Source organism: Typha latifolia, chromosome 15 (genome assembly GCF_019914945.1).
Source record: "Typha latifolia isolate L0001 chromosome 15, TyphaL0001v2, whole genome shotgun sequence".
NCBI classification, from domain to species: Eukaryota; Viridiplantae; Streptophyta; class Magnoliopsida; order Poales; family Typhaceae; genus Typha; species Typha latifolia.
Window position 1 is genome coordinate 7,998,038 of NC_133100.1, and position 22,969 is coordinate 8,021,006.

Sequence of the window (22,969 nt, forward strand, 5' to 3'; positions counted from 1 at the left end):
TAACCCGACAATTTCCTCTTATTTTCTATATCTATTCACTTTCTTCCTCGCCTATCTTTTATCAATGCCCCATTGTCATCGCCATATTTCCTTATCTTTTTCGTCCTCGTCCCCCTCTCTTTTCTTCTTCTTTTTGAAAATAGAAAAGAACAATAAAGACGGTGGTAGTTTCTAATACCATTTAAATTAACGTAGGATATTAAATAAGATAACGAAAAAAGAGATATCAGATTACAAAATTCACGGATATGAATCATAAAATAAGTAAAATATAGGGTGTGATTTATAAAACTCCCTCAAAGGATAATATGAAGCGACAAGGTCTAATCTGCAATAATCACATAATCTAGGGTGTGAAACGAAAGGACCTATATAAGGCGGTTGGAAGAGGCTTGGAGCTTATAGCTAAACCCAACACGGTTCCTGAACGGAGCGGATCGGAAATTTATCCGCTAATGGATCGGACTGAGTTCCAATTATTTGATCCGATTCTTATTGGGCCCATACCAAAGTGAAAGCCCAACCCAAATAAAGAAACAGATATTAGGGCCCATTTATTGCAGCCCAAAATTAGCTCATAGGGTTCCAAATTTTCTTCTTCTTCTTCATCTTTTCTTCTTTTTTTTCTTTTTTTTTCTTTCTTTTTTTTGCATTTTGTCATCACACACTCTCTCTCTCTACATGCTGCATATAGCATATAAAATTGTAAGCATTCATTTAACTTTAGATTTGATTATATATTCATCTCTGAACTATAACTTAGTATTACATTACAAACCTGAGAAATAAAAGGTATAATTTTCGCCGACCCTTTAAACTATTTATAAGGTTACAATCTCTACTTAGAAGCTCGTAAGAGTGTTAAATTTAGATAGTATAAAAGGTAATTGTCTATTTTTATTCTTCAAAAATGCAATGTAATATTAGGTCATAGTACATGATTTAGATAATATAATTAACTCTTAAAGATATGGTGGTCTCTAATGGTAGCCCATGTCACATGGTGATCTAATCTCTTAGAAGCCATAACTTTGATGACAATAGTAGAGGCATGCACCTCTAATGGACTCTCCATCATTAATGGAGAAATATTGAAAAGGTGAGAGGCATCAAGAGGTAGATGGGGTTGTTGAGCAATAAAAACATCTGAGATAGGGGAAGGTTAGGTTGATGGAAAACCTCAACCTACATAAACAAATCTTTCACTTTTGATTCAGTTAATGAGATTGACAAGAGTACCTAGATTAAATGCACATACATAACATCATCATCTTGTTTAGCTTTTATTAGTATTATTATTATTATTATTATTATTAAACGAAGCTAAAGTCAGCTAGTTGCATGCCCCTTGTGAAAAAACACACCAAAGGTACCAAACTTAAAAGTGTACTAAACTCTCGAGGCATCTCATAGAGGACTACGGGCGAGATTTGCTATGAAGTCCGCCGCTTTGTTAGCTTCACAAAAAATATGCGTGAATGTCATCAAAGCATTAGCTCATAATTCTACAATCCTTCACTAGGTTCTCGGTCCTCCAATGTGAGTATTTTCAATTGAATCCATACTAATCTTCTTCACACCCCACTTAACTATTTCTTCTAAAGTCATACGAACCGTTACTATCGCCACATAAAGGCTGAGTATACTTCATCTGCTCTCATTTCTACACATAAGAAACCGTCTTTAGATGCCCTCATAATGTAACCAACACCTCAAGATCCATCAAAGTGAAGGAGCTACCGGTATTGATTTTAACCTAGTTGGGAGCCGGCGGCTCCCATGTCTTGTTTGGCATTTTTATGAGTCCAAAATGTTGAATTTTAGTCCAAAAATGGAATCATGAACTTCACAACAACAAAAAAACTGCATAAATATGATTCATGGTTTATAGAAAGTAAATGCTCTTATCATATGTGAATTTTTCTTCTTCTTTTTTTTGTTCACGCAGCAATGATTTGGTCCATCCTATGAAGTTAGGAATAATAGAACCAAAAATTCCTATCTCCCCATTAATAAGTTAAAAGTGCACAAATTTCTCCTTCCAAAAAGCCTTGATCACAAGGGCTCCAAGATGGATGCGGACTCTAAAAGTACTTTAACCTTGGATTCTTAATAACATAGTTGGATTATATGAAGCAAAACATCCTTTTAATAGTGCATTATTTATAGAATGACATAGTCATGGTTGTGATATGTACTTTTGACTCCTCATCTACCCAATTATGTTCTTAATCAGTACATGTTATCCACCAAATTTCATTAATATTATATTATATCATATTATATATCTCTTTTTAGGTTAGGATTTGATACAAATTGATCGTATAAATGTCATTCGGGCATCATCTTGTTCACATTAATGTATAAATCATGTACGAATTCTACCAGTTACAACTCTATATATAACCTCCCAAGCATAATAAGAATCATTAAATACATGTGATTGGTATGTTGATCCATATTCGACGGTATCTTTAAATTAGACTCGAAAAAATCAGCCATCGTAGAATCCCACTCTACTTTTTTAATATACAATTAAGGACTTATCATATAAAAAACCCTCATCGATTAGAGATTAATTTGCTCTTAGTTACTCTAAAATAATCCACCTTTAAGACTAATCAAGAATCATAATCATGGGCAAACAGTGTTCGATAAAAGTCATATATAACAAAAGTTAAAAATGTCAAAGTGTTGAAATTGATGAATAGTATCGATGAACAATGCATTCAAACAACTTCTGTCCAAAGTTCATTTCAATGTGCATTGAATATTTTCCACCCAGTGGTATGGAATGCTTGTGGTTCGAATGCATTGGTAAATCAAAGTTAAATTTCAAAGTCTGGGATATTCTATTTTTAGGTAAATTATTATTTTTTTGAATAGATAAAAGAAAGGTGTTGTGTAACTATTGGTGTGCCCCCATAGGTTATTAGACATTGATAGAAAAATAATAATAGTTTAGAAGGTAAAAAAAATTATTATTATTATTATTATTTCTACAACCACTAAATCTTGTACATCTTAATTAGCAGACACTACAAGTCGGCACTCATCGCTGAAACCATGACGCTAAAGAAAGCTCTACTCTCCTCGGTCAAAAAAGGTTACTCCAAGGTTTGCCTTGAGTCTGACTCAACCGTTCGCATTAGTCAATTGCCTCTATAATCAATGATATTAAAAATCTAACTAGCAATTTTAACAGTTGTAAAGTTACTCATATAACTCGTCAAGATAATCTTGTTGTTGATTGGCTTGCAAAAAAGGGAAGAAGACTCGGCTTCAGGTGTACTTGGGATAGGAGATTTTTTTCAGAACTTGTTCAAATTTTGATCTCTGATTGCTCCCAATTAGTATCTTAATATAATCGTTTCCTTTATAAAAAAAAATTAGCAGACACTACAACTTAAAATGATGCAGCCATTAAAACATGCATGAACCATGAACTGCCACTCTCTCTCTCTCTCAATTATATAACTACTGTGTCATCCTGCCAAGTTTATATGGGAGACAAGAAGACTAGTATGAATAGAAAAAAGAATAGTAGAAAGTGACAAAATTGCATGTGGTTTGAAGTGGGTACATGAAAATATTAGTTTATATATATTCTTCTAAGTTTAGATGTCCATGTTGGCTTTGTGTGTATCTCACTTATTAAATAGAACAAGCCTGCCCATATCTAACTAGTTTAGCTATAGATATTGAAGTGGTTTAATATATTTATCTCTCTCACCTAACACTTAACATGCCCTCATGTGACATGCATGATGATGTCTACATACATATATATGTAAAAATACACCACTGTCTACAAATCAAACATTGAGTCATTAACTAATCTAGACATTGCAATAGGTAATTTTAGAAACAATTATTCTCTGATTAAAAAAGTTGCAAGTCATATCAATTGATTTAAATGGGGTTTCTTTTTTGAGAAGAATTGAGGATATTAATTAAGAATTTCCTCCTTATTTATTAGGCTATAATACACTTTGCAGAATAATTAACATAAGACTTATAATAATATGCTTTTTAAGGAGATAAGCTGTTAAGAGTATTGATTGGAGGGAGATCTATAATTTAATTGTATTTAATTTTTTAATTTAGAACAATAAATTCTAATGTGTATGTGTAAATTATATATATATATATTTTTTATTATTACAGAATATGTGTGGATTATAGAAAATCTACCCATGATATAGCACCTGAAATCGAATACAAAGAGTACTACATGATTAGAAAACACATAATCAAAACGATTAATGCATTGACGTGTATATATGGTACTACATCCATTTCATATAATCTCATGTTTGATATGAAACTAATAAATGAGATTAGAAGTAATAATGACATTATTATAATATTGCCCTTATATAAATAATAATAAAAATAAAACTAACAATCTTATAATTCTGGTTATTTGAAATTGAACGTGATTAGATTTTTATAAATTATGAATATAATTTAAGTTTAAGATAATTAATAATGTAATTTTGTTTAGTTATCCCGTTTATACTCCTATATAAACTAAACAGTAGATTAAAATTATAATATAAAATTAATAATTCTAATAAATATGTTATCCGCTCTTATTTAATCCTATAATCAAAATGAAACGCACTATACTAATGAGAGCAAACTAAGTACACGTAAGCATCGTTGCATGTGATGCATGAGTAAATTGGAGGCATGGCAAACGTAACCAACCACCCAACTAACCGACCAGACCCAAAATTAAACGAACCACGAAATCGGTGCGTGCGTGCGTTTGAAATAACAATTAGGAATAACTTTATAATTATTATACTATTTTTTTCTAGAATAACTTTATAATTTCATATAGATATATATAATGTTATAAGGGTTTATATATATATATATATATATATATATATCATGTACTGTAATATTTAATTTGGAATAATAATTACGTGGCGTGGAACGTGGTTTGCTTCGTGCCTCCCATTCCCCTCCCCTTCTCCTCCACGCCGGGGGAGCGGAATCGTCTAAGGAAGGAGTCACATGGGAGGATGGGACTCCTTCCGTGGGCCCCGCCCTCACGTGGACAAACGAGTGGAGTACGGAGGTGGGTGCGAAAGCCTCGGAGTCGGTGGGGCCCCGACTTCGATTTCTAGTTGGCGGGAAGACGGTTTTCGCGCCACTCTATTTTTTTTTTTAAAGATTAATTTCATTTCTTTAAAATAAGATTAAACTTTTACATAGTTAAAGTGGAGGGCCTATGTGTAATTTTTTCTAATTTTCTATAGAATATAAGTTTTTCTTCCATTGAAGAATTTAATAAAATAAGATATGTTCTCATGAAAAATAAGCATATTTTATAAGTATTTAAAGGTAATAGAAATGGAGGTAGACTAGTTCGTGAGATATAAATTAGCCTATAAATAAGATATATTTCTCTAAAATAAATCCGAAGCTAAATACACAAGCAATGGAGAGGAGAAGGAAGGAGAGAATAAAGCCAACAGAAAGTTACTATTGGATGATGGGAAAGTGGAAGTAGACTAGTTCATGAGAGTTTGTGCCCTTGTTTCATTTATTGGTAAGGTTTGAGTTGCCAGTTTCTCAGGTGATCTCTCTCACTCTCTGAAAGCAGAAAAGAGAGAGTGAGAGGCAGAGAAACCCATCTAAAAAAGAGTTTTTAATTATTTTTTATATGCTAAATTTTTTACCTCTAGTTCTACATTTAGATAACTGGGGACTTTATACAAAAAAATTACTAATATCTAGTTTTTTTTTTCTCTATCTAATATTATTTATATTTATTAATTATTATTTTATTTTTAAAAAGACAGTACTATTTAACTATCACTTCAATCATATTTTCTCGTCTCATATCCTCCTGTGCTTATATTAGTATTAAAAATTAGCATGACTATATTAGTATTAAACTTATTTTAGGAAGGAAGTATAATAAGAGAATTAAGATTAAATTAATTAATTTTGGAATCTATTTAGAGCCGCTTGGGGAGCAAACTTATTTCCCATTTCCCGAGAGAGCTCTTTCCCACAGTAGTACCAAGTATAAAAAACTTCCCCAAATCTCACCCAGAGAAGCAAACTTATTCCTATTCCCGAGAGAGCTCCTTCCCCAATCCAAAGCGAGAGAGCCGCGAACGCGAAGATGAGGAGGATAGGCAAGTCGAATAAGAAGTCGAGGAATAGCTCCGTCGTCGCCTCCGATGACGACGGAATAAGGATAGGAGAAGTGGAGGAGTACAAGAATAAGGAGCGGAATAAGACGGTGTTGGTCGGGATAAAGCTCGACACCGCGAGCCGGGAGCTCCTCACCTGCGCCCTCGTCAAGGTCGCTAATCCCGGCGATCGCGTACTCGTTGTCCACGTCGTCCCCTTGTCGTCTTTTAGCTCTTGCTCCAGTTCCGGTAACTTACCTTGGCTTTCAGATGACATTAACTTATTGTAGTTATTGATGCGTTTGTTCTAATCGAGGAGTAATTTTGTTCCAGATTGGAGTGGAAGAGCGGCAGATTCGTTGCTTTCAGTTCTTTCCGCGTATAGTGGATTCTGCAATCTCAAGCAGGTGATTTATTGTATCCGGAAGTCTGGATCTTTTTCTTGAATTCTTACTGGGGTTATAACTGATCTGAATTTGTGTATTTTATTGTATTTTTGTTTAGATCGATTTGAAGTTAAAGGTTTGCAGTGGATCGTCGATTCGTAAATCTTTGGTGCAACAAGCGATTTCTTCCAACGCTGGGAAGCTCATCGTGGGGGTTTCCAAGAAAAGCCATCATCTTGGGTAAGTTATCTAAACGAAACCATACTCTGTTGCAGAGTTTGCTTTAAGCAAGAAGGAATACTCTTTCGCTTCCTTATTATTTAGTAGCTGAAACTGATAATAGCCCCCCTCCCCCAAAAAAAAATCTTAGTTTACTCCTCGAGACTCCCCGAGAAGGGTAGCTTAAGAAGTAGCCCTTGTAAAATTGTGAGTCTTCAGTAGGGTAAATTTCTTTGTCTACGTTAATTTGTGGTTCTTGGGATTTTTTATTTTTTATTTTTTATCATAATGTATTGTCTGTATCAGTTCTTCCTCTACGGCCATCGCAAAGTATTGTGCCAAGAAATTGCCTCAGGATTGCTCTGTTCTTGCCATGAGCAACGGCAAGCTTGTTTTCGAGAGAGGCGGTATGTAGCCCACAAAATTCTTAATTTGGTTTCTCTGAGATTTTGATTTATTTCTTTGACCTATGCTCTGTTATATTAATTTGTGAATAAATATGCAGGTCATCATGCCTCCAGGAGTCAGCACAAGCTTGTCGATGCTGAAGTAGACAGGTCGGCGATCAGAGATCAAGAACGGCAGAGCAGTGATTCAATGCAACAGAATTGTTCAGTTTGTTCTACTGTGACAGCGAAATTAGAGATTCCAACTATTGAGTCAAGGACCACTGAGGTGTCTACTACAGGCTGCCCCCCTCTCACAATTTCAGAATTGGCGGATGTTGCATCTGGATGGCCTCTTCTTCGATGGAAGTTCTTAAAGGACGGCAAAGCTTCTCCTTTGGAGAATTCTGATATCTCTGGTCTTCAATGGGCAATGCGGCTTCCTAGCCGGTATACTGCTGTATTGGCTGTTCATGCAAATCAAAAGGCCACTACGACTAGCATAATTCCTATTGGAGCCAATTCATCTGACACATTGCTTGCAATTCGAGGAGTTGAAAAGGAAATTCCTCTGGATTTGAAATCAATTATAGAGAAATATTCATCTACTTGCACTGTTTTCAGCTACAAAGAACTCGCACATATGACAACCAATTTTTCATCTGGTGTGTTAGAAAGTTTTCCTCTTTGATAAACTATTTTACTGTGAAGTTTTCTTATGTTTGGTATTTTCTAGAGTTTTTGCTCTTATCAAATTTTATTATTTACTCCAGAGAAGATGATTGGAAAAGGAGGCAATGGCAGTGTGTATAAGGGTCAAACTTCGAACAACAAAGAATTAGCAGTTAAGATTTTGAAGCCATCTGACGAGATTTTGAAAGACTTTGTCTCAGAAATTGAGATCGTCAGCTCATTGCACAATAAGAACATCATCTCTCTAATCGGCTTTTGTTATGAGAACGATTGTCTCATGTTGGTATACGAGTACTTACCGAAAGGGAGCTTAGAAGAAACATTACATGGTATATCTAAGAAATTGAACTCAATATTCATCTCTTTCCCCTTTGCCTTGCCCCTGAATTATTCCTTATCCATGACTTTAACTTCAGGTGCCAAAGAGGATAAGATTGCTTTCAGCTGGGCCAAAAGACATAAGGTTGCAGTAGGTATTGCTCAAGCGCTTGACTATCTGCATGGCAGTGGCAATAATCAACCTGTGATCCATCGAGATGTTAAATCCTCTAACATTCTCTTATCTGATGATTTCGAGCCAAAGGTAACTGTCCATTACTCTGTCAGAATCTTATAACTGTATTTTGCTCATAAGTTGCTAACGTTCTCTTCGTTTCTTGATTCAGTTGTCTGATTTTGGCCTAGCTCTGTGGGCATCAGCTTCTGCATCATACGCCACATGCAACGATGTCGCAGGGACATTCGGGTTAGAGAGACAGCCTATCCTTTTCAACTTGCTAAATCATCATTAGCTAAGTTAATGTACCATGGTATTGACGTAAGAATATTTCCATGGCAGTTATTTGGCACCAGAATGTTTCATGTATGGCAAGGTTGACGAGAAGATTGATGTTTACGCTTTCGGAGTCGTTCTGCTTGAGCTCATTTCCGGAAGAAAGCCTATCAGCACTGGGTGCTCAAAGAGTCAGGAGAGCATAGTTATGTGGGTGAGTAATATTGCAGTTTTTATAACAACGCTTGTACTTTTAGTTAGACTCCTTGTGGATTGATTCAAAATCGTATGTTTCCTTCAAAGAGAAATATCTTCCTGTTTGTAGCTAACTTTATACTTACAACAGCAACTGATATTTTTCCTTGTGATCACAGGCAAATTCCATCTTACAAGGTGGAAAAGTTGCACAACTAATTGATCCTTGTTTGGGTACTGAATACGATGCTGATCAATTTGAGAGGATGACTCTAGCTGCTTCCCTCTGCATCAGACGAGCACCTACTTCTCGGCCTCAGATGTCACTTGTAAGATCTCATTTCCAATTGTCCTTCCCATGTATTTTGTCAATCATTATGTCAACTGATATGAACTCTGATTGTTCCTGTAGGTTCTGAAACTACTCAAAGGAGACGACGGTATGCTCACGTGGGCAAGGTCGCAAATTAGTACATCAAATGAGTGTGACAGCACAGATGACGAAGCCTCATTCTCAGACAATAAACTCCAGTCCTACATAAACCTCGCATTGCTTGACATCGACAATGACTCGCTCTCACCCAGCAGCGCAGAGCACCCAGACTTTATCAGGGCAAACACTTCACTGGAGGATTATCTGCAAGGAAGATGGAGCCGTTCATCAAGCTTCTATTGATAGTTTAATTTGTGTATGAAGAGCAAATTTCAATCTACTTCCAATCTAGTATGCCAACTGTTTGTTTGTTATAGGGAAAGATCTAGGATGAGATGTGGTATATTGAGCCCTCCTCCAGGCCTCTATGATGTTGTACAGTTAATTTGTTTTCTTTCAAGAATCATTTCCTCCCTCTCTACCTAACCAAAGGTTGGAAAATAATAGAGGGAATTGATGGAATGATTAATAGCTGTGGCAAATTGTGACAATTTATATATTCTAATGTAAGGTGTAAAGCTCACCTTCTAATCCTTGTGTACTGAAACATTTGCTCACAATGCAAGATTTATCTAGATGATTTTATAAAGAGTAATTTGAACATTTCAAAGGATGATGATGTGAAAACTATACAATGTGCAGTTATTTGAGCAAATCCTTTTTTTCGGTCATTAGTAGCAAATCCTTTTTCATCTTTTTTTTTTTCTCTATCATCTTATTATTCTCAACTCTACTTAGTTGGATGTACTTCAGCCCAAGGTCTCATAAAGTCCAACTGATGGAAAGCATGATCATCCTAAACAGTAATGCAGACATTTCTCTTCATGAGTACCTTTTCTTTAAAACTTCTATAGGTTATTACACAAAGGAAGAACTACACCTAAATTCCCCCAATTCTACAACTCTTACTCTTATTTTAGAGAAAACAAATAAAAATTAGGGGTAAGATGGATCATTGAGAGTGTCAAAATGTCAAAAGGAGAAGAAAAGAAGAGAAATACATGGGTCTATGTTAAATGAGTAATAGTTTAGGAGAATTAAGTATAATTAGCCCTCAAACAAAATGGTAAACTTGAATCAACTTCATGAAATTATGGTCATAAGAATTATAATTGAATAGAATTCCTCTTTTAGCATCCTTAGTGCTTTCCTAAATAATAAAGAAACATGTTAATATGATGCAATTGGAATAGTTAATAATTGCATTATAGACTGTCTCCCAACATAGAAAAAGAGCAGCAGTATTACAACCAGGGGTTTCAGTAGATTCTAGCAAAGAGGAAGCAAAAAGAGGAGTTTCCAGTTATGCAACAGAGAGATTCACCTTAAACTACTTTGGAGATCTCACATTTATCTTTGCAGAGATCACCATAGAATTCAAAAGGAGACTTCATATAAGCCTGACCACGATTTGTAATGTATGAAATTCTACCTTATTTTGTTTCTTAAAATCCAGTTAAAAGCATGGGAATATGCTTAGTATTTATTAAAAAAATAATAAGGTTAATTATACTTAGCCCGCACAATTATCACTATTTTCTCTCTCTATATATCCTCCAACTATCTTTTTTTTTTAAATTCTTAGTTCAGAGTCATATAGTTAACTTTTTCTTATCATATTAATTCCAATTTTATGTAGGTATATATATATATATATATATTAATTCAGAGATGATAATAAGAAAGTTTAGAAGACATAGTTTAGAATGCTAAATATAATTATTCCATTATAATATATTGTTGAAATAATATTATTCATAGTTGCCGTATTAGTGAGTTAAATTAATTAGGGAAAATTTCAAACAGCCCCTACGTCATAAAAAATTATCCCTTTCAATTTATAAAAGAAAACAATTCAATAAACATAGCATCCGGATGTAATCATATCATAAATTAAGAAACCACAGTACTTCTCAAATGATCAACATATCCTAATTTAAATAACAATTTGAATACGCAAGTGTATATGAATAGTTTCAAATTGAAGAACATTTAAATTATTAGGAAGAATTGAAAAAAAAATTATGATTGTCAGAATAAAGCTAACAAATAAGGTTATTATTATCGGCATTCATGAGGATAATTAAGGAATTTTAAGAATATCTTATATGTTAAGGAAGATGAGTTAAAATTAAGCCCAATGTATTAAATAGATATTTTCTTAATAAAAAGTAGTTAATTTTTTGAGAAAAAAAATGATAAGGTAGGATATAAACCGATTTATGGAAAGATTTGACTCGAGGGCCAGACGAGAATTTGCAAAGGGTGGAGGAGGAATAAGAGACGGAGTGGAGTGGAAAGGACTAAAAAGAAAGAGCGGAAGAAAGTTAATCGTAGCTTCGTTTCGTGCATAAAGATATATTTATCCACAGCCGTCCGATGGCTGAGCAGCCTTGATGAACGTGCGGTGCACACCTAGACCTGAAAAAAGGCCCAGCCCACCCATGCCAGGCCCGACCCGGCACGGTTTGGACCGGGCTAAGCCTAGCGCGTATCCGGTTTGAGCCCAGCCTGGCCCAAAACCGAACTACCTATGGGCGGCACGAGCCAGCCCTTTGCTCGCCCGGTCCGAAAGCCCGCCTGTTTGGCCTGCAACTAGGGTCGCTCGTCTGCTACAATAGCTCGTCCTTACGCTATAATGAAAACTAACGAAATTTTAGCATTGTGAAGTTTTAAATTTTTTTAAGCACACCTTTAAAAAATTTTAATATATTATTTTTTTAAATGAAGGTATAGAAATATTTTTTTTTTAAAATAAACTAACAAAAAATATATATAAATAGCTAAAAGGTGGGTTGGGCTGAGTGATCGGTGGATCGGGCCCGGCCCGACTCAGCTAGCCTGATCTCTCACGAGTCGATGGCCAGTAAGGGGCTAGACTATTCTAGCCCAGCCCAGCCTGAGTAAATGGTGAGTCGGGTCATAAATAAATACTTAAGCTTAATTGGCCCAAAAAGCTCGGCCAGCCTCGTGTGCACTGAGTATGTTACATAAATTTTTTTGTTATTTAATTTTGTCATTAATTGTTCCATTTGCATAGAATTAGAGACATCCAAACCCTCTGGCGGCTTCCCTACCTTCACTTGAGTAGGTGAAAAAAGAATGAGGTAATCGAGAAATTTAAGGGGATGCAGAAAGAAGTACCTCCGGACATTGAAAGGCCCTTCACCTGGTGAGCCGGCGCCGCCTCGTATGCAGGTTCCGACGCACTTGCCGGTGCAGGCCTCCGCCTTCCTCGACCTCGGCCGCTGTATCCTCGCTTGCTTGCCACTATCATCTCCTGCGCAGAGTTAATATTTTTTTCGGAGCTTTAGTTATAACTCGTCGCCTAGTCGAGAGGTTTCCACGGTGGTGGAACTCCCAACGGAAAGCGTCGGAGGCACGTTGGAGAATGTATCCGGCGACTGAGGAGCCGGCGACGAGAAGATGACCGCGGCTGCGAGCAGAGCCGGTGCGGGGTTAATACAAGAGCAGAAGCAGCTCAGCCTCCTCGTCGTGCCGGTGCCGGTGCCGGTGCCATCCGCTAAGAGGGAGGAAGGCAGCTTGTTAATGGTAATGTTGCCCACCGACAGCAACGACGCTGCCATCTCTTCTTCTTCTTCTTCTCCTCTAAATCTCCTTGCTATTTATTCTTTTGCTCCGCTGCTTGTTCCTTGTCAAGAGAGTGAGTGGGAGGGGAGGTGGTCACGAGGCGTTCTCCACCACTCGCAGAGCTCAGCAAATCTGTAACGATTTCTACTCACCCACAGAGTAGCTGGACGCACACCTCGGCCCGCGCCAAAGCTTACCATGTAATATAGACCAGGTTCATGTTCGACTGGGCTTTCATGGTGATGCCTTCGGACCAAAGTCTGGCCCACAAACAACTGAGGAAAGAGGAAGTTAAAGAAAAGGAGGACGAGACATGGGATATACATAGGGTTGATTAAGGGATGACTTGAGCATGTCAGCTTAAGTTGATCTATTCAATCCGTTCTACTTATTTATTAAGCCTGAAATGATTAATATAACATGTATTAAATATTTATTAATCCGTTCTACTTTTTTCTATTTATTTTCTGCCACTTTCTTTCTCTCATTCTTCTTCATCTTCTATTTTCATAAATAATAAGTTAAATACTCTTTCTTCTCTAAAATAATCTCATTTGATAATTCTAGAAGATAGTTCCTTCATTCAATATCTCTCTCATCTTGTTTACTATTCATCTTCCTCATTTTGTTCTTGAGTGATTGAAGTATTCTGAATTAAGTTAATATTTTAGTAACTATTTTATCTTGCTCAAACAATGTTCTCAATATTTATATATCATTTTAACAATATTTTTTACTACTCTAATTTTGCAAATATGTCTCTGATTAAAATTAGTATAAAAGTCTTACGTATCACCTATGTAAATTCTGTGCACTGCTTATACAAAATGTGCACTTTAATATCAAGCAAAGTACACATTTATAATAGTGAAAAAGTTTTACGCATTACCTATGTAAATTATGTATATTACCTATATAAAATGTGTGCATCAAAATTAGGCAAGGTACGTATTTATAAGGATAAAAAAAGTCTTGTCCATCACTTATGTAGACTGACGATAAAAATATTTCAGGTATTAAAATATATAGCTGTATATAAAGGCTAAATATTAACGAAATAAAATTTAAGATAAAAATATCATCATTAGCCTTCTTCTCCAAAGAAGATAAAGGGATAATGAAAGATTGCATATATTTTAGGATCTAACAATCATATTATTAAATATAGTAAAAAATTATGCACATCACCTATGTAAAGTATTTTCAAACAGTATACAAAACATGGGCAGAAATTTTAACTAAAGCAAGTAGCAAAACTTCACCCTTAGTTTTTTACTAAAAAATGAAAAACTTCATGCATCGCCGTGTAATTTGTACACATCGCATGCGCAAAATGTATGCTCCAATTTTAAATAGGATATGCATTGATATTTTCCAAAAATGTCATGCATTGCCTACGCAATATGTACGCATTGCCTATATAATATGTGCGCATTGCCTATACAAATTATATGCTCCAATTTTAACTAAGGTACGCATCGAGATTTCCTAAAACTACCACATATCGCCTATGTAATATGTATGCATCGTCTATGCGAAATATACGCTCTAATTTTAACCAATGTATGCATCGAGATTTTCAGAAAAACATTACGCATTGCTTATGTAATATGTACACATCGTCTATGCAAATTCAAATTGTACGCTCTAATTTTATCCAAGGTATGCATCAAGAATTCTAAAAAAACGTCACACATCGCTTATGTAATATATACGTATCGCCTATGCAAATTATATGCTCCAATTTTATCTAAAGTACGCATTGAGATTTTAAAAAAAATATCTTGCATTGTTTATGTAATATACGCTTCGCCTATGCAAATTGTATGCTCTAATTTTATCCAAGGTATGCATCTAGATTTCTAAAAAATATCACGCATCACTTATATAATATGTACGCATCGTCTATATAAATTATACGCTCCAATTTTAACCAAAGTACGTATTAAAATTTCAAAATAACATCACGTATTATTTATGTAATATGTACGCATAGCCTATGCAAATTGTACGCTTCAACTTTAACCAAGGTACGCATCGAGATTTCTAAAAAAACGTTACGCATCGCTTATGTAATATGTACGCATCAACTATGTGAATTATATGCTCCAATTTTAATTAAGTTACGTATCGAGATTTTTAATATATTATTTTTTTAAATGAAGGAATATAAATATTTTAAAAAAACTAATATAAAAATATAAAAATAGCAAAAAGTGGGTTGGGCTGAGTGATCGGTGGATCGGGCCCGACCCGACCCAGCTAGATGGCCAGTAAGATTGAAAAAAATATATTATTTTTTTCAATCTTATTTACTTGCTCAAAGTCTGAAACATGCCACCTGCATTTACAATGACATATATACTTGCAATTTTTGCACCAAAAAAAAGAGAAAAAAATCAACTTGCTCATTTACTTTTCTAGCAAGTGATCAATTTTTTTTTGGAGGAATTAATTAATGACAAGATAAGATCAAACCACCACATCAAAGGAATGAAGAACTTGTTCCAGAATCCCTCTAGTTTGGTTGTCCAAGGGATCATCTGGAGGATCTGAGTGAGCGATGTTGAGAAGATAAAGCTTGTTAGAAGCCACGAATGCAGCAGAAAAGATCCTCTTCATCCCTCCTCTGCTGCTATCCACTCTGTACTCAATCTCATACACTGGAAAACCATTTTGACACCATCTCTCCGCAACTCCCAATACATTAGCATCCTTCGTGCTCTCCTACAAACATCACCAACATAGATACTTGTTCACATGATGCAAATCATAATTTGCAACGGACATGGATCCTCGCTAATGATTGCATTATATACACACACACACACACACACACACACACAATGTTAAAAAAGAGCAGCAGAATCACCTTTCGTCTCTCTGCTTGTATGAGCTTATCCGCCACGAACTCCGGCGTACCGAAATCCCGAAGCGACGAAAGGCGGACGGGACTGACCACGATTCCGATGTTGTTGATCCCTTTGCCTTCTTCCTCGAACAGCGCCGTCGCACCCGCCTTCTCCACCTGCATTCCCACCAAATTCACCTCATCATCACACCCAAACCCCACCAAGGACTCGGGATTAGCCCCGAAATTAGACGACCATTACCTTGCGCCAAGATGCCGGCTTTAAAAGGGTGAATCCCTCCGATTGGTCCGTGTACCGCTCCAAGTCCACTTCTAGGGATAAGGAGGCGCCGGCGGCTGCGGCTGCGGTTGCGGCTGGTGATGGAATCAAGAATGGGAAGAGAAGGAGGGAGGAGATGGCCCTCCTAGTGATTCGAGGCTTCTCGTGGTTGGATGTGGAAGAATGGGAGAGGAGGCGATCGGGTTGATCGACCGAAGCGAGAGATGGGATGGATTGGGGCGAATCGAGGCGGCGGATTATGAGGGGAATGACGGGGGATATGGCGGCGCCGCTGGTGAGAATGGCCGTGGACGGCGAGAGAGGCATTCTGACGTTGAGTGGAGGAAAGAGTCAGACATGGGAACGAAGGGATAACAATAGATACGGGGACAGATGAGAGATTTCCTTTAGAAATTTGCAAACGACGCCCTACATTTGTGGGATTTGCAAATCAGACCTCACATCTTGAGTTAATAGTAAGACTAACAAACACCCTTTGAAATGATCACATGAAATAGTAAGTTAACCAAATCTAACACTATACTTAGCTTTTCTTGAAAAATCCAACAGCAGTGAAATTTTCTTTTTTTTTTCAAAAATCGTTTCCTTTTTACTTTCTGCTGAAAGACGGGAGTAATTTGCAAATACCGGAAAAGATATGATTCAAACTGCAAATTACTTAAATGCAGGTATGCATGCAAATTCATAACATCATGGGCTTGCACCTATATATATACCAAGCATTTAGAGTGCTTCATTGAAGTAGAGAAACATCTTTGCAATATTAACAGAGGGGAGACTCTACCATCTGGTTGCCTAAACTAAAAGAAATCTACAAATGCTACAAAAGTCATCAAAGTAGCTATAAACAGAAACATGATTAGCAGAGTATTCATCCACTAGAACACGAGAACAGACAAAAATGTCGCAGCATCCGAGCTTTCAGAAAGCACTCTGCAGCTGATCAAAATCCTTCTCGCTTGCTTAGCTTCTGCAGGAGTTTGGAGTCATGTGTTTTCCTTCACTGCCTCGTCAATTTCTTCAATATGCTCTCGCAAGATTTTCCACTACACATAGAAGAAATTGTTAGATTGTACTGCCTACCAAAAGATTGTGGGATGTTTACTGCTAGCTAAGAAACAAATCTTTATATCCTGATCAACTATACACATGATTATGTTCATAGAAAGCATCTTAAATTAGTTCTTTAAAGAATAACGATATATGGCTGTCTTAGATGATCATAGAACTAGGATCCAGAAACAAGGTTGCCCTTGAGGATAACCAATCTACAATATATGGTGCCATCAAAGTTAAAGACTCTTGTAGATCTCTCATGCACCTACCTGTGTTTCAAGTTCTGGCTGATTGGATATCCATCACACAAAAGGCCAAGACAAACCCAAAATGACTAATTTTAGTGTCTTTGGCTGGTTTCAATCAGTTTCAGCTTGTTTCATTGGCGTTAACCTGGAACTTAGCATATAGCCGACACTAACAAATAGAGCAACAGAACTAAGTTCTTTCTTAAATTCCAGTTTCACACCCGAAGATTCATTTAGGGTCTAGCATCCATTTACAATTAGCCTATAGAAGAATATAAAAGGACATTCAGTACCAGATGCACATACCTGATCCATTGGAAGTGATATGCCTGAAAGAAATGAAAAACAAAGTTACCAAAAGTTTTCCTGAAACGTTCCCATCCCTCCTCAAAAGAGGAGAAATAGAAAACATGCAATCTGCAAATAAAAGTATACCTGAACTAATTTAAAGAACAGGATAACTATTTCTGTAAAATATCCAGATGCTATTCTATAACTTTACGAGCAGTGTTGATGTGAACCCTCAAATATTTTATATCCCTTATAACTTTTCTCCTGAAATTTGCTGAACTACATATGTTACTCTAAGTAAATGCAGTTTTATTAAGCAAGTCCTTTGAAGGTTTATGGGTGCAAAATCAATTTCTTTTGAAGTTTTAGATCTCTGACAGCAAAAGTGATGTCCAATGGATTTAAGGCAGTAAAAGTGTAAATAAAAATCTTAAATTGGATGATAGGATTGTTCTAAGTTTAGATCAATTGGAAACAAGAAAAGTGATAAGGAGGAACATAGATGTATGTTTGAATATATGAATGAACAGACAGAAATACAAAGAGATCCGTCAATTTTTCAAAGTAATCTCTTTCCAATCTACGTTGCTTAATTTCCCCTCCAATTTGGTTTTCACTTTTCACTCTATTCTATTACATACCCATGAATTTACTTGTACTCCTCATTTGAGATCCAAAAAATTCCTCTTCTAAATCCCTAAGCTAATCCCTTACCAAGAGAGATTCATTTTCTAATCAAAGTAGTGCATTTCAAGGATTACCAATCTATTCTACCCTGCATTGACCTAAAAAGTGCACATCAATCAAATAAGCGACTTATCTAAGTCCATTCCAAATCAAATGCGGGAACATGTTGTTAAAAAGAACGAGTAGAAATTTAAAAGGAGACCTTTTTTTCCTGGAAGTTGCTTTCCATCCTTGATGTAAAACTCTCTAATGTCCACCACGACCTTCCCCTGCCAGCTCCGCACTGCTACCCTCCTATTCTTCGATATCTGTGTGCGAAAACCCAAACCGTCGTCACGCCAAAACTAGGGTTAGGGTTTAGGATAGGGCTTAGGGCGGGAGAGGATAAAGGAGGGGAACCTCACAGACGACGATGCCATCGCCGGAGTCTTCTGAGGAGTCCTTGGCGAACCTCTTCGACGGACGCGCTGCATCTGAGTCGCCTCCGGCGAAGTCGTCGTCTTCGTTCCTCTTCTTCCCCTTCCTCCACATATTTCTCTCCTTCTCTTCCTCTCTCTTTGAGAAGATGAATCGATGAAGAAAAAGAAAGAAGAGAGAGTCCAAGCACGGTTAACGGCGAACTACGAGGAGAGATGGGGGTGGAGGGAAGTGGAAGGGCTTTTGTCGGGATTTATTTCAGCTCAGCACTTGCCCTTTTACTATTTTTAATTCCACCCCTTCATTTTAGATGCATCATGGAAAATATCTTGCTCGGGGTGTTTTATGAAAAATCACAATTTTTTCTTTATTCTTTGCGAGTCCAAAAGTTTTAATATAAACTAAACAAAATCAACCCTCGCTATATGCAAAGAAGCTTCAAATTAAATACATTGCTGAATAATTGCTCTAAATTAAACGTCACTAAGATCTGTTCTAAACTGTTATAAAAAAGTGGAGGCGCAAACCACAATAAAGAACACTGAGCTTACTCCACACAGATATTTTGAATATTTCATTGCATCCAGAGAAGTTTATCCTTATTTTACAATAATTCTTTCATATTTTCTGATATCTTAAAGACATATATAGCAAATTTGAATAAAGACTGAAATATTCTCAAATCACAATTGCCAATCTAGTGGTAGATCTACATTGAGGTTGTATGGAAAAGACACCAGGATTGCTGTCTTTGCTAATATAAACTAGTTTTGAGATTTAACAGATACTGATATCATCAAATAACAACATTATAATAGGAATTAAAACCACTGATATTAAACTTCTTCCTCTCTGCAGTCAGTAATCAAAGCCAAAACAGCCTTTCACCTGCCCCTTACCAGTTGCCATATCATTACAAAACTGGTTCATCATGCCCAGCAAGTGATTGGATTTACTATTGAGAACAGAACAAAGAATTCTTCAGTTTCAACTTTCAAGTGCTCCACTGCAAATCTTGTCCACAAAGAATCAGTAACCATGCAGGTTGTGCCACAGAAAGAAAACCCAGCAAAAATACAAACAAGTTACAATTGATTACACATTCAAATTGTCGCATGTTCATAAACCCACATGAAAAAAGTTACCCATAAACAAGTAAATTGTTAACTGACATTCTACTGGTAGACAAGTAGTACAAACAGATATTCTACTAGTACTGGCACAACCCCAATGCGATCCACTTGACTTGCTAGCTTGCCTCGGTCTTCTCCAGTGCTGTCCAAGAAAAAGTAAATATTGTGAGGCAATGGAAGATTTATTAAAATACATCAGAAAAATGAGAGAAACAGTCCATAACCAAGAAGAGCTTACTATTGTAGTTCAGCAGCTTCTCAATGAGGTCAACATGGGTCATGAGCATTCGCCTGCAACAATAGCGGACCAGGCCCAATGCATCCAGGGCATCTCTGGAAAAAGATTATAATTAAGTTTTTTAAAGTGTGATTATCAAACAAAACAAATTACAGATCTTAACATATACAGAAAACAATGGAATTAACAGAGTATAAGATATGATCGTATTGGAGCCAAGTAAGGTGGAGAACCCACTGAGGGAAAATAATGTGAATCCATTAAGATGGATCGGACATGTCCAATGGAGATGATTTTATTCAAATATACGAGATAGAGAATACCAAAATTAAGATGGGAAAAAGTAGTCGGGAGAGATATGATTCAGTTGTTTTTGGCAATATTTACACCAACCATAGATGAAGAGGAAAAAGGATGCATAATAATCAAACCACACATAGTTTGGGAATCTTGTTCCATGTTTTTCCCTCTTCTTCCCATCGTCCACCTTCTTTCCACACTATTTCTCACTCTTAATCCTCTCTTATGCTAGCTATATCATCTTTGTTCACCAACCAATTGCACATTGCAATGCCAAACAAAAAGCGACATGACAAAATACAAGTGAAAGTATTTTTGTACTGATGACGAAATAAAATGATGTACAGCAGATCAACAAGTAATAAATCGTATAATTTTTTACTCAGCCAAATTATTGTTACCAATACCTAATTCAGGTTTTGAGATTTAAGGTGTTGGTCTTTGAGAAAATTATAGAAACATCAAGTTTGTCGCACATATTTATGCTGTTATGCAAAATAGTCTTTTTGGCTATACCACAATGCCAGATATTGATATTCCAATAAACCAAGGTAAAGAAAATTCCTCCCACTTCTTGTGCAAATCACTAATAAAGCACAAGGTAAAACTCGATTTATTGCCAGATAAAAACTCAATTTTGGATAAAAAATTACAATTTTAGCATTCCCCCTAGGTGAATCAAATAAAGAACAAATTAATCCCAATGCAGTTGATAGACATCAAATTCTCTAGGCAGTTGAATCAGAGGCAACGGATTGAAGGGAACACGAATTCGAAGGAAATAAAAAGGAAATCATCTACTGCACACAAAGGAACGCATAAATCTTTATACCAATAGATAATAGATAAATAATCGAGGAAACGACTCTTACCCCTCCGTGTAATCGGCCTGCAAGAGGTCGAGATAGGTGTCCCATTTGTTTCCAATCACCTGAGATTAAGAACAAACATCCCGAGTGAAGATCGATTAAACTCTAAGAAAAACCCTAACAAAATCAACACTGGTGAATCGAATTAATAACACTATAAAGAAGCAAAGAGAAATAGCAAAAAGTTCTCTCACCTTTCCGCAGGTGAAGCAGCGAACTGGGATGATCATATTCTCTTCCTTCGCCGCCGACGACGATCTCCGAGGTGTAAAAAGAAATTGTAGTCCAAAGGGAAGCAGAAGAGGAGAGCTCTGGAGGCGTATTTATGGAGTGAATAGAAGAGGGTTTAGACCGAACCCGCATTTGACTCGAATCGGATTTAGTTCATGCCCAATTAATTTGGATCCGGTCATAATTATGTAAACACCGAACAAAATCTTTTTATTAAACAGATTTTTCATATTAATATAAATTATTTGAGTTATAAATAAATTTATTCCTATTATAAATGATTATTTTAGATAATAATTAAATTATGGTGTTATAAATAGATTGACGAATTAAATCATAAATGAGTCAAATTAGTTAAGTCTCATTTTTAAAAAAATATTTAGTTATTGAAAGAATTCTAAAAAGTTCTATACTCAAAGCAAACAAGGCCTACTTAGTTGACTACTCTTTACTCAGTCTGAATATATCAAACAGTCATAAATTCATAACTATACTAAAACTCTTTCTCGAGCTTTTTTTATGTACTCGTTGAACTACTCTAATCTCTTTCTATTCCGGAGTAAATTTGGAAAGACATATTTATGAATTTCATTGAAGGACTTGAAAGTTAAAGGATATTATGTGGTGTTGGTGATCAATGATCGTCTTAGCAAAATATGCTCAATTTTTTAGCTTTGGCACATTCCTTTTTAGCAAAGAGGATTGCTGAAGATTTTATTTGGAATATTGCTAAATTATATGGAATGCCACGTACGATTGTATCCGACAAAGATCGTATATTTATTAGCAAATTTTAGTCAAATTTTTTTAAATTGCAGGATACATAATTAACACTCAATTCAGCCTACAATATGCAGACCGACAACCAAATGGAGGTTACCAATTATGGGTTGGAGCAATATTTGAGATGTATTTTTATTTGCTGTATAAACTCACCATAAGAAGAGAGAACTAAAATTCTATTTCGACTGAGAGAAAAAGGAAAATAAAAAAAATAATTATCTCATGTCGATCGATTGAATTTATCAAAGATAAGAAAATTGGGGTTTATTATTTAGACCAAAATCACTCTACTCTTCTTAAATTTGTTTTATATAACTTATACGGTCTAGATTTCACTGCATTTTTTATTATTTGCAACAGTTATTTTTTTTTATGCAAAGTTGATTGTATCCAAATTTTTTAATTTAAAATTATTGTAAGTTTGAAAAAATTATTTATCTCTCCTAATATTTTTATTTTGTATTATTAAGACATTCTAAACTTTCTCTCTAAATACATATTTATTTAACAAAAATAAAATTATTTAAATTATTTTTCCATCTTAGCAGTTGTATTTGCAGTGAATACAAATTTAGGAGGAGATAAGAAGCAGAAATTAATATTTTTTATTTGGGTACTTTAAATCTATTTGTTTCAGAATGAGAGAGAAACTAATTTCTATTTTTCTTTTTACTTATTTATCTCTAACAGTACAAATATTTTTTACTTGATTACAAATACCAGAATTTATC

The 22,969-nt window shown here is 35.7% G+C and overlaps 4 protein-coding genes across 4 annotated transcripts; 1 reads left to right on the top strand and 3 right to left on the bottom strand.

Annotated features, from left to right (window-relative positions):
* Window positions 1–6,029: 6,029 nt before the first annotated feature.
* LOC140801633 (protein kinase STUNTED-like) lies at window positions 6,030–9,855 on the top strand. Its single transcript, XM_073156837.1, has 11 exons — window positions 6,030–6,407; window positions 6,492–6,565; window positions 6,663–6,784; window positions 7,070–7,170; window positions 7,269–7,814; window positions 7,923–8,171; window positions 8,259–8,425; window positions 8,508–8,587; window positions 8,681–8,828; window positions 8,989–9,138; window positions 9,222–9,855. Exons 1-11 carry the CDS (start codon window positions 6,149–6,151, stop codon window positions 9,483–9,485), a joined length of 2,160 nt encoding a protein of 719 aa, XP_073012938.1. The 5' UTR covers window positions 6,030–6,148; the 3' UTR covers window positions 9,486–9,855.
* Window positions 9,856–15,161: 5,306 nt separating this feature from the next.
* On the bottom strand, window positions 15,162–16,426 carry LOC140802464 (psbP domain-containing protein 2, chloroplastic-like). Its single transcript, XM_073158010.1, has 3 exons — window positions 15,947–16,426; window positions 15,706–15,861; window positions 15,162–15,560 (listed from the first exon to the last, which is right to left on the bottom strand). The coding sequence occupies exons 1-3, from the start codon at window positions 16,289–16,291 to the stop codon at window positions 15,306–15,308; spliced, it is 756 nt and encodes a 251-aa protein (XP_073014111.1). The 5' UTR covers window positions 16,292–16,426; the 3' UTR covers window positions 15,162–15,305.
* A 270-nt stretch (window positions 16,427–16,696) lies between these two features.
* Window positions 16,697–19,001, bottom strand: LOC140802465 (RNA polymerase II transcriptional coactivator KIWI-like). The gene is made up of 4 exons (XM_073158011.1): window positions 18,667–19,001; window positions 18,470–18,575; window positions 17,596–17,618; window positions 16,697–17,031 (listed from the first exon to the last, which is right to left on the bottom strand). The coding sequence occupies exons 1-4, from the start codon at window positions 18,796–18,798 to the stop codon at window positions 16,972–16,974; spliced, it is 321 nt and encodes a 106-aa protein (XP_073014112.1). The 5' UTR covers window positions 18,799–19,001; the 3' UTR covers window positions 16,697–16,971.
* A 660-nt stretch (window positions 19,002–19,661) lies between these two features.
* On the bottom strand, window positions 19,662–21,554 carry LOC140802429 (DNA-directed RNA polymerase subunit 10-like protein). The gene is made up of 4 exons (XM_073157954.1): window positions 21,419–21,554; window positions 21,228–21,286; window positions 20,056–20,150; window positions 19,662–19,959 (listed from the first exon to the last, which is right to left on the bottom strand). Exons 1-4 carry the CDS (start codon window positions 21,452–21,454, stop codon window positions 19,934–19,936), a joined length of 216 nt encoding a protein of 71 aa, XP_073014055.1. The 5' UTR covers window positions 21,455–21,554; the 3' UTR covers window positions 19,662–19,933.
* Window positions 21,555–22,969: the final 1,415 nt, after the last annotated feature.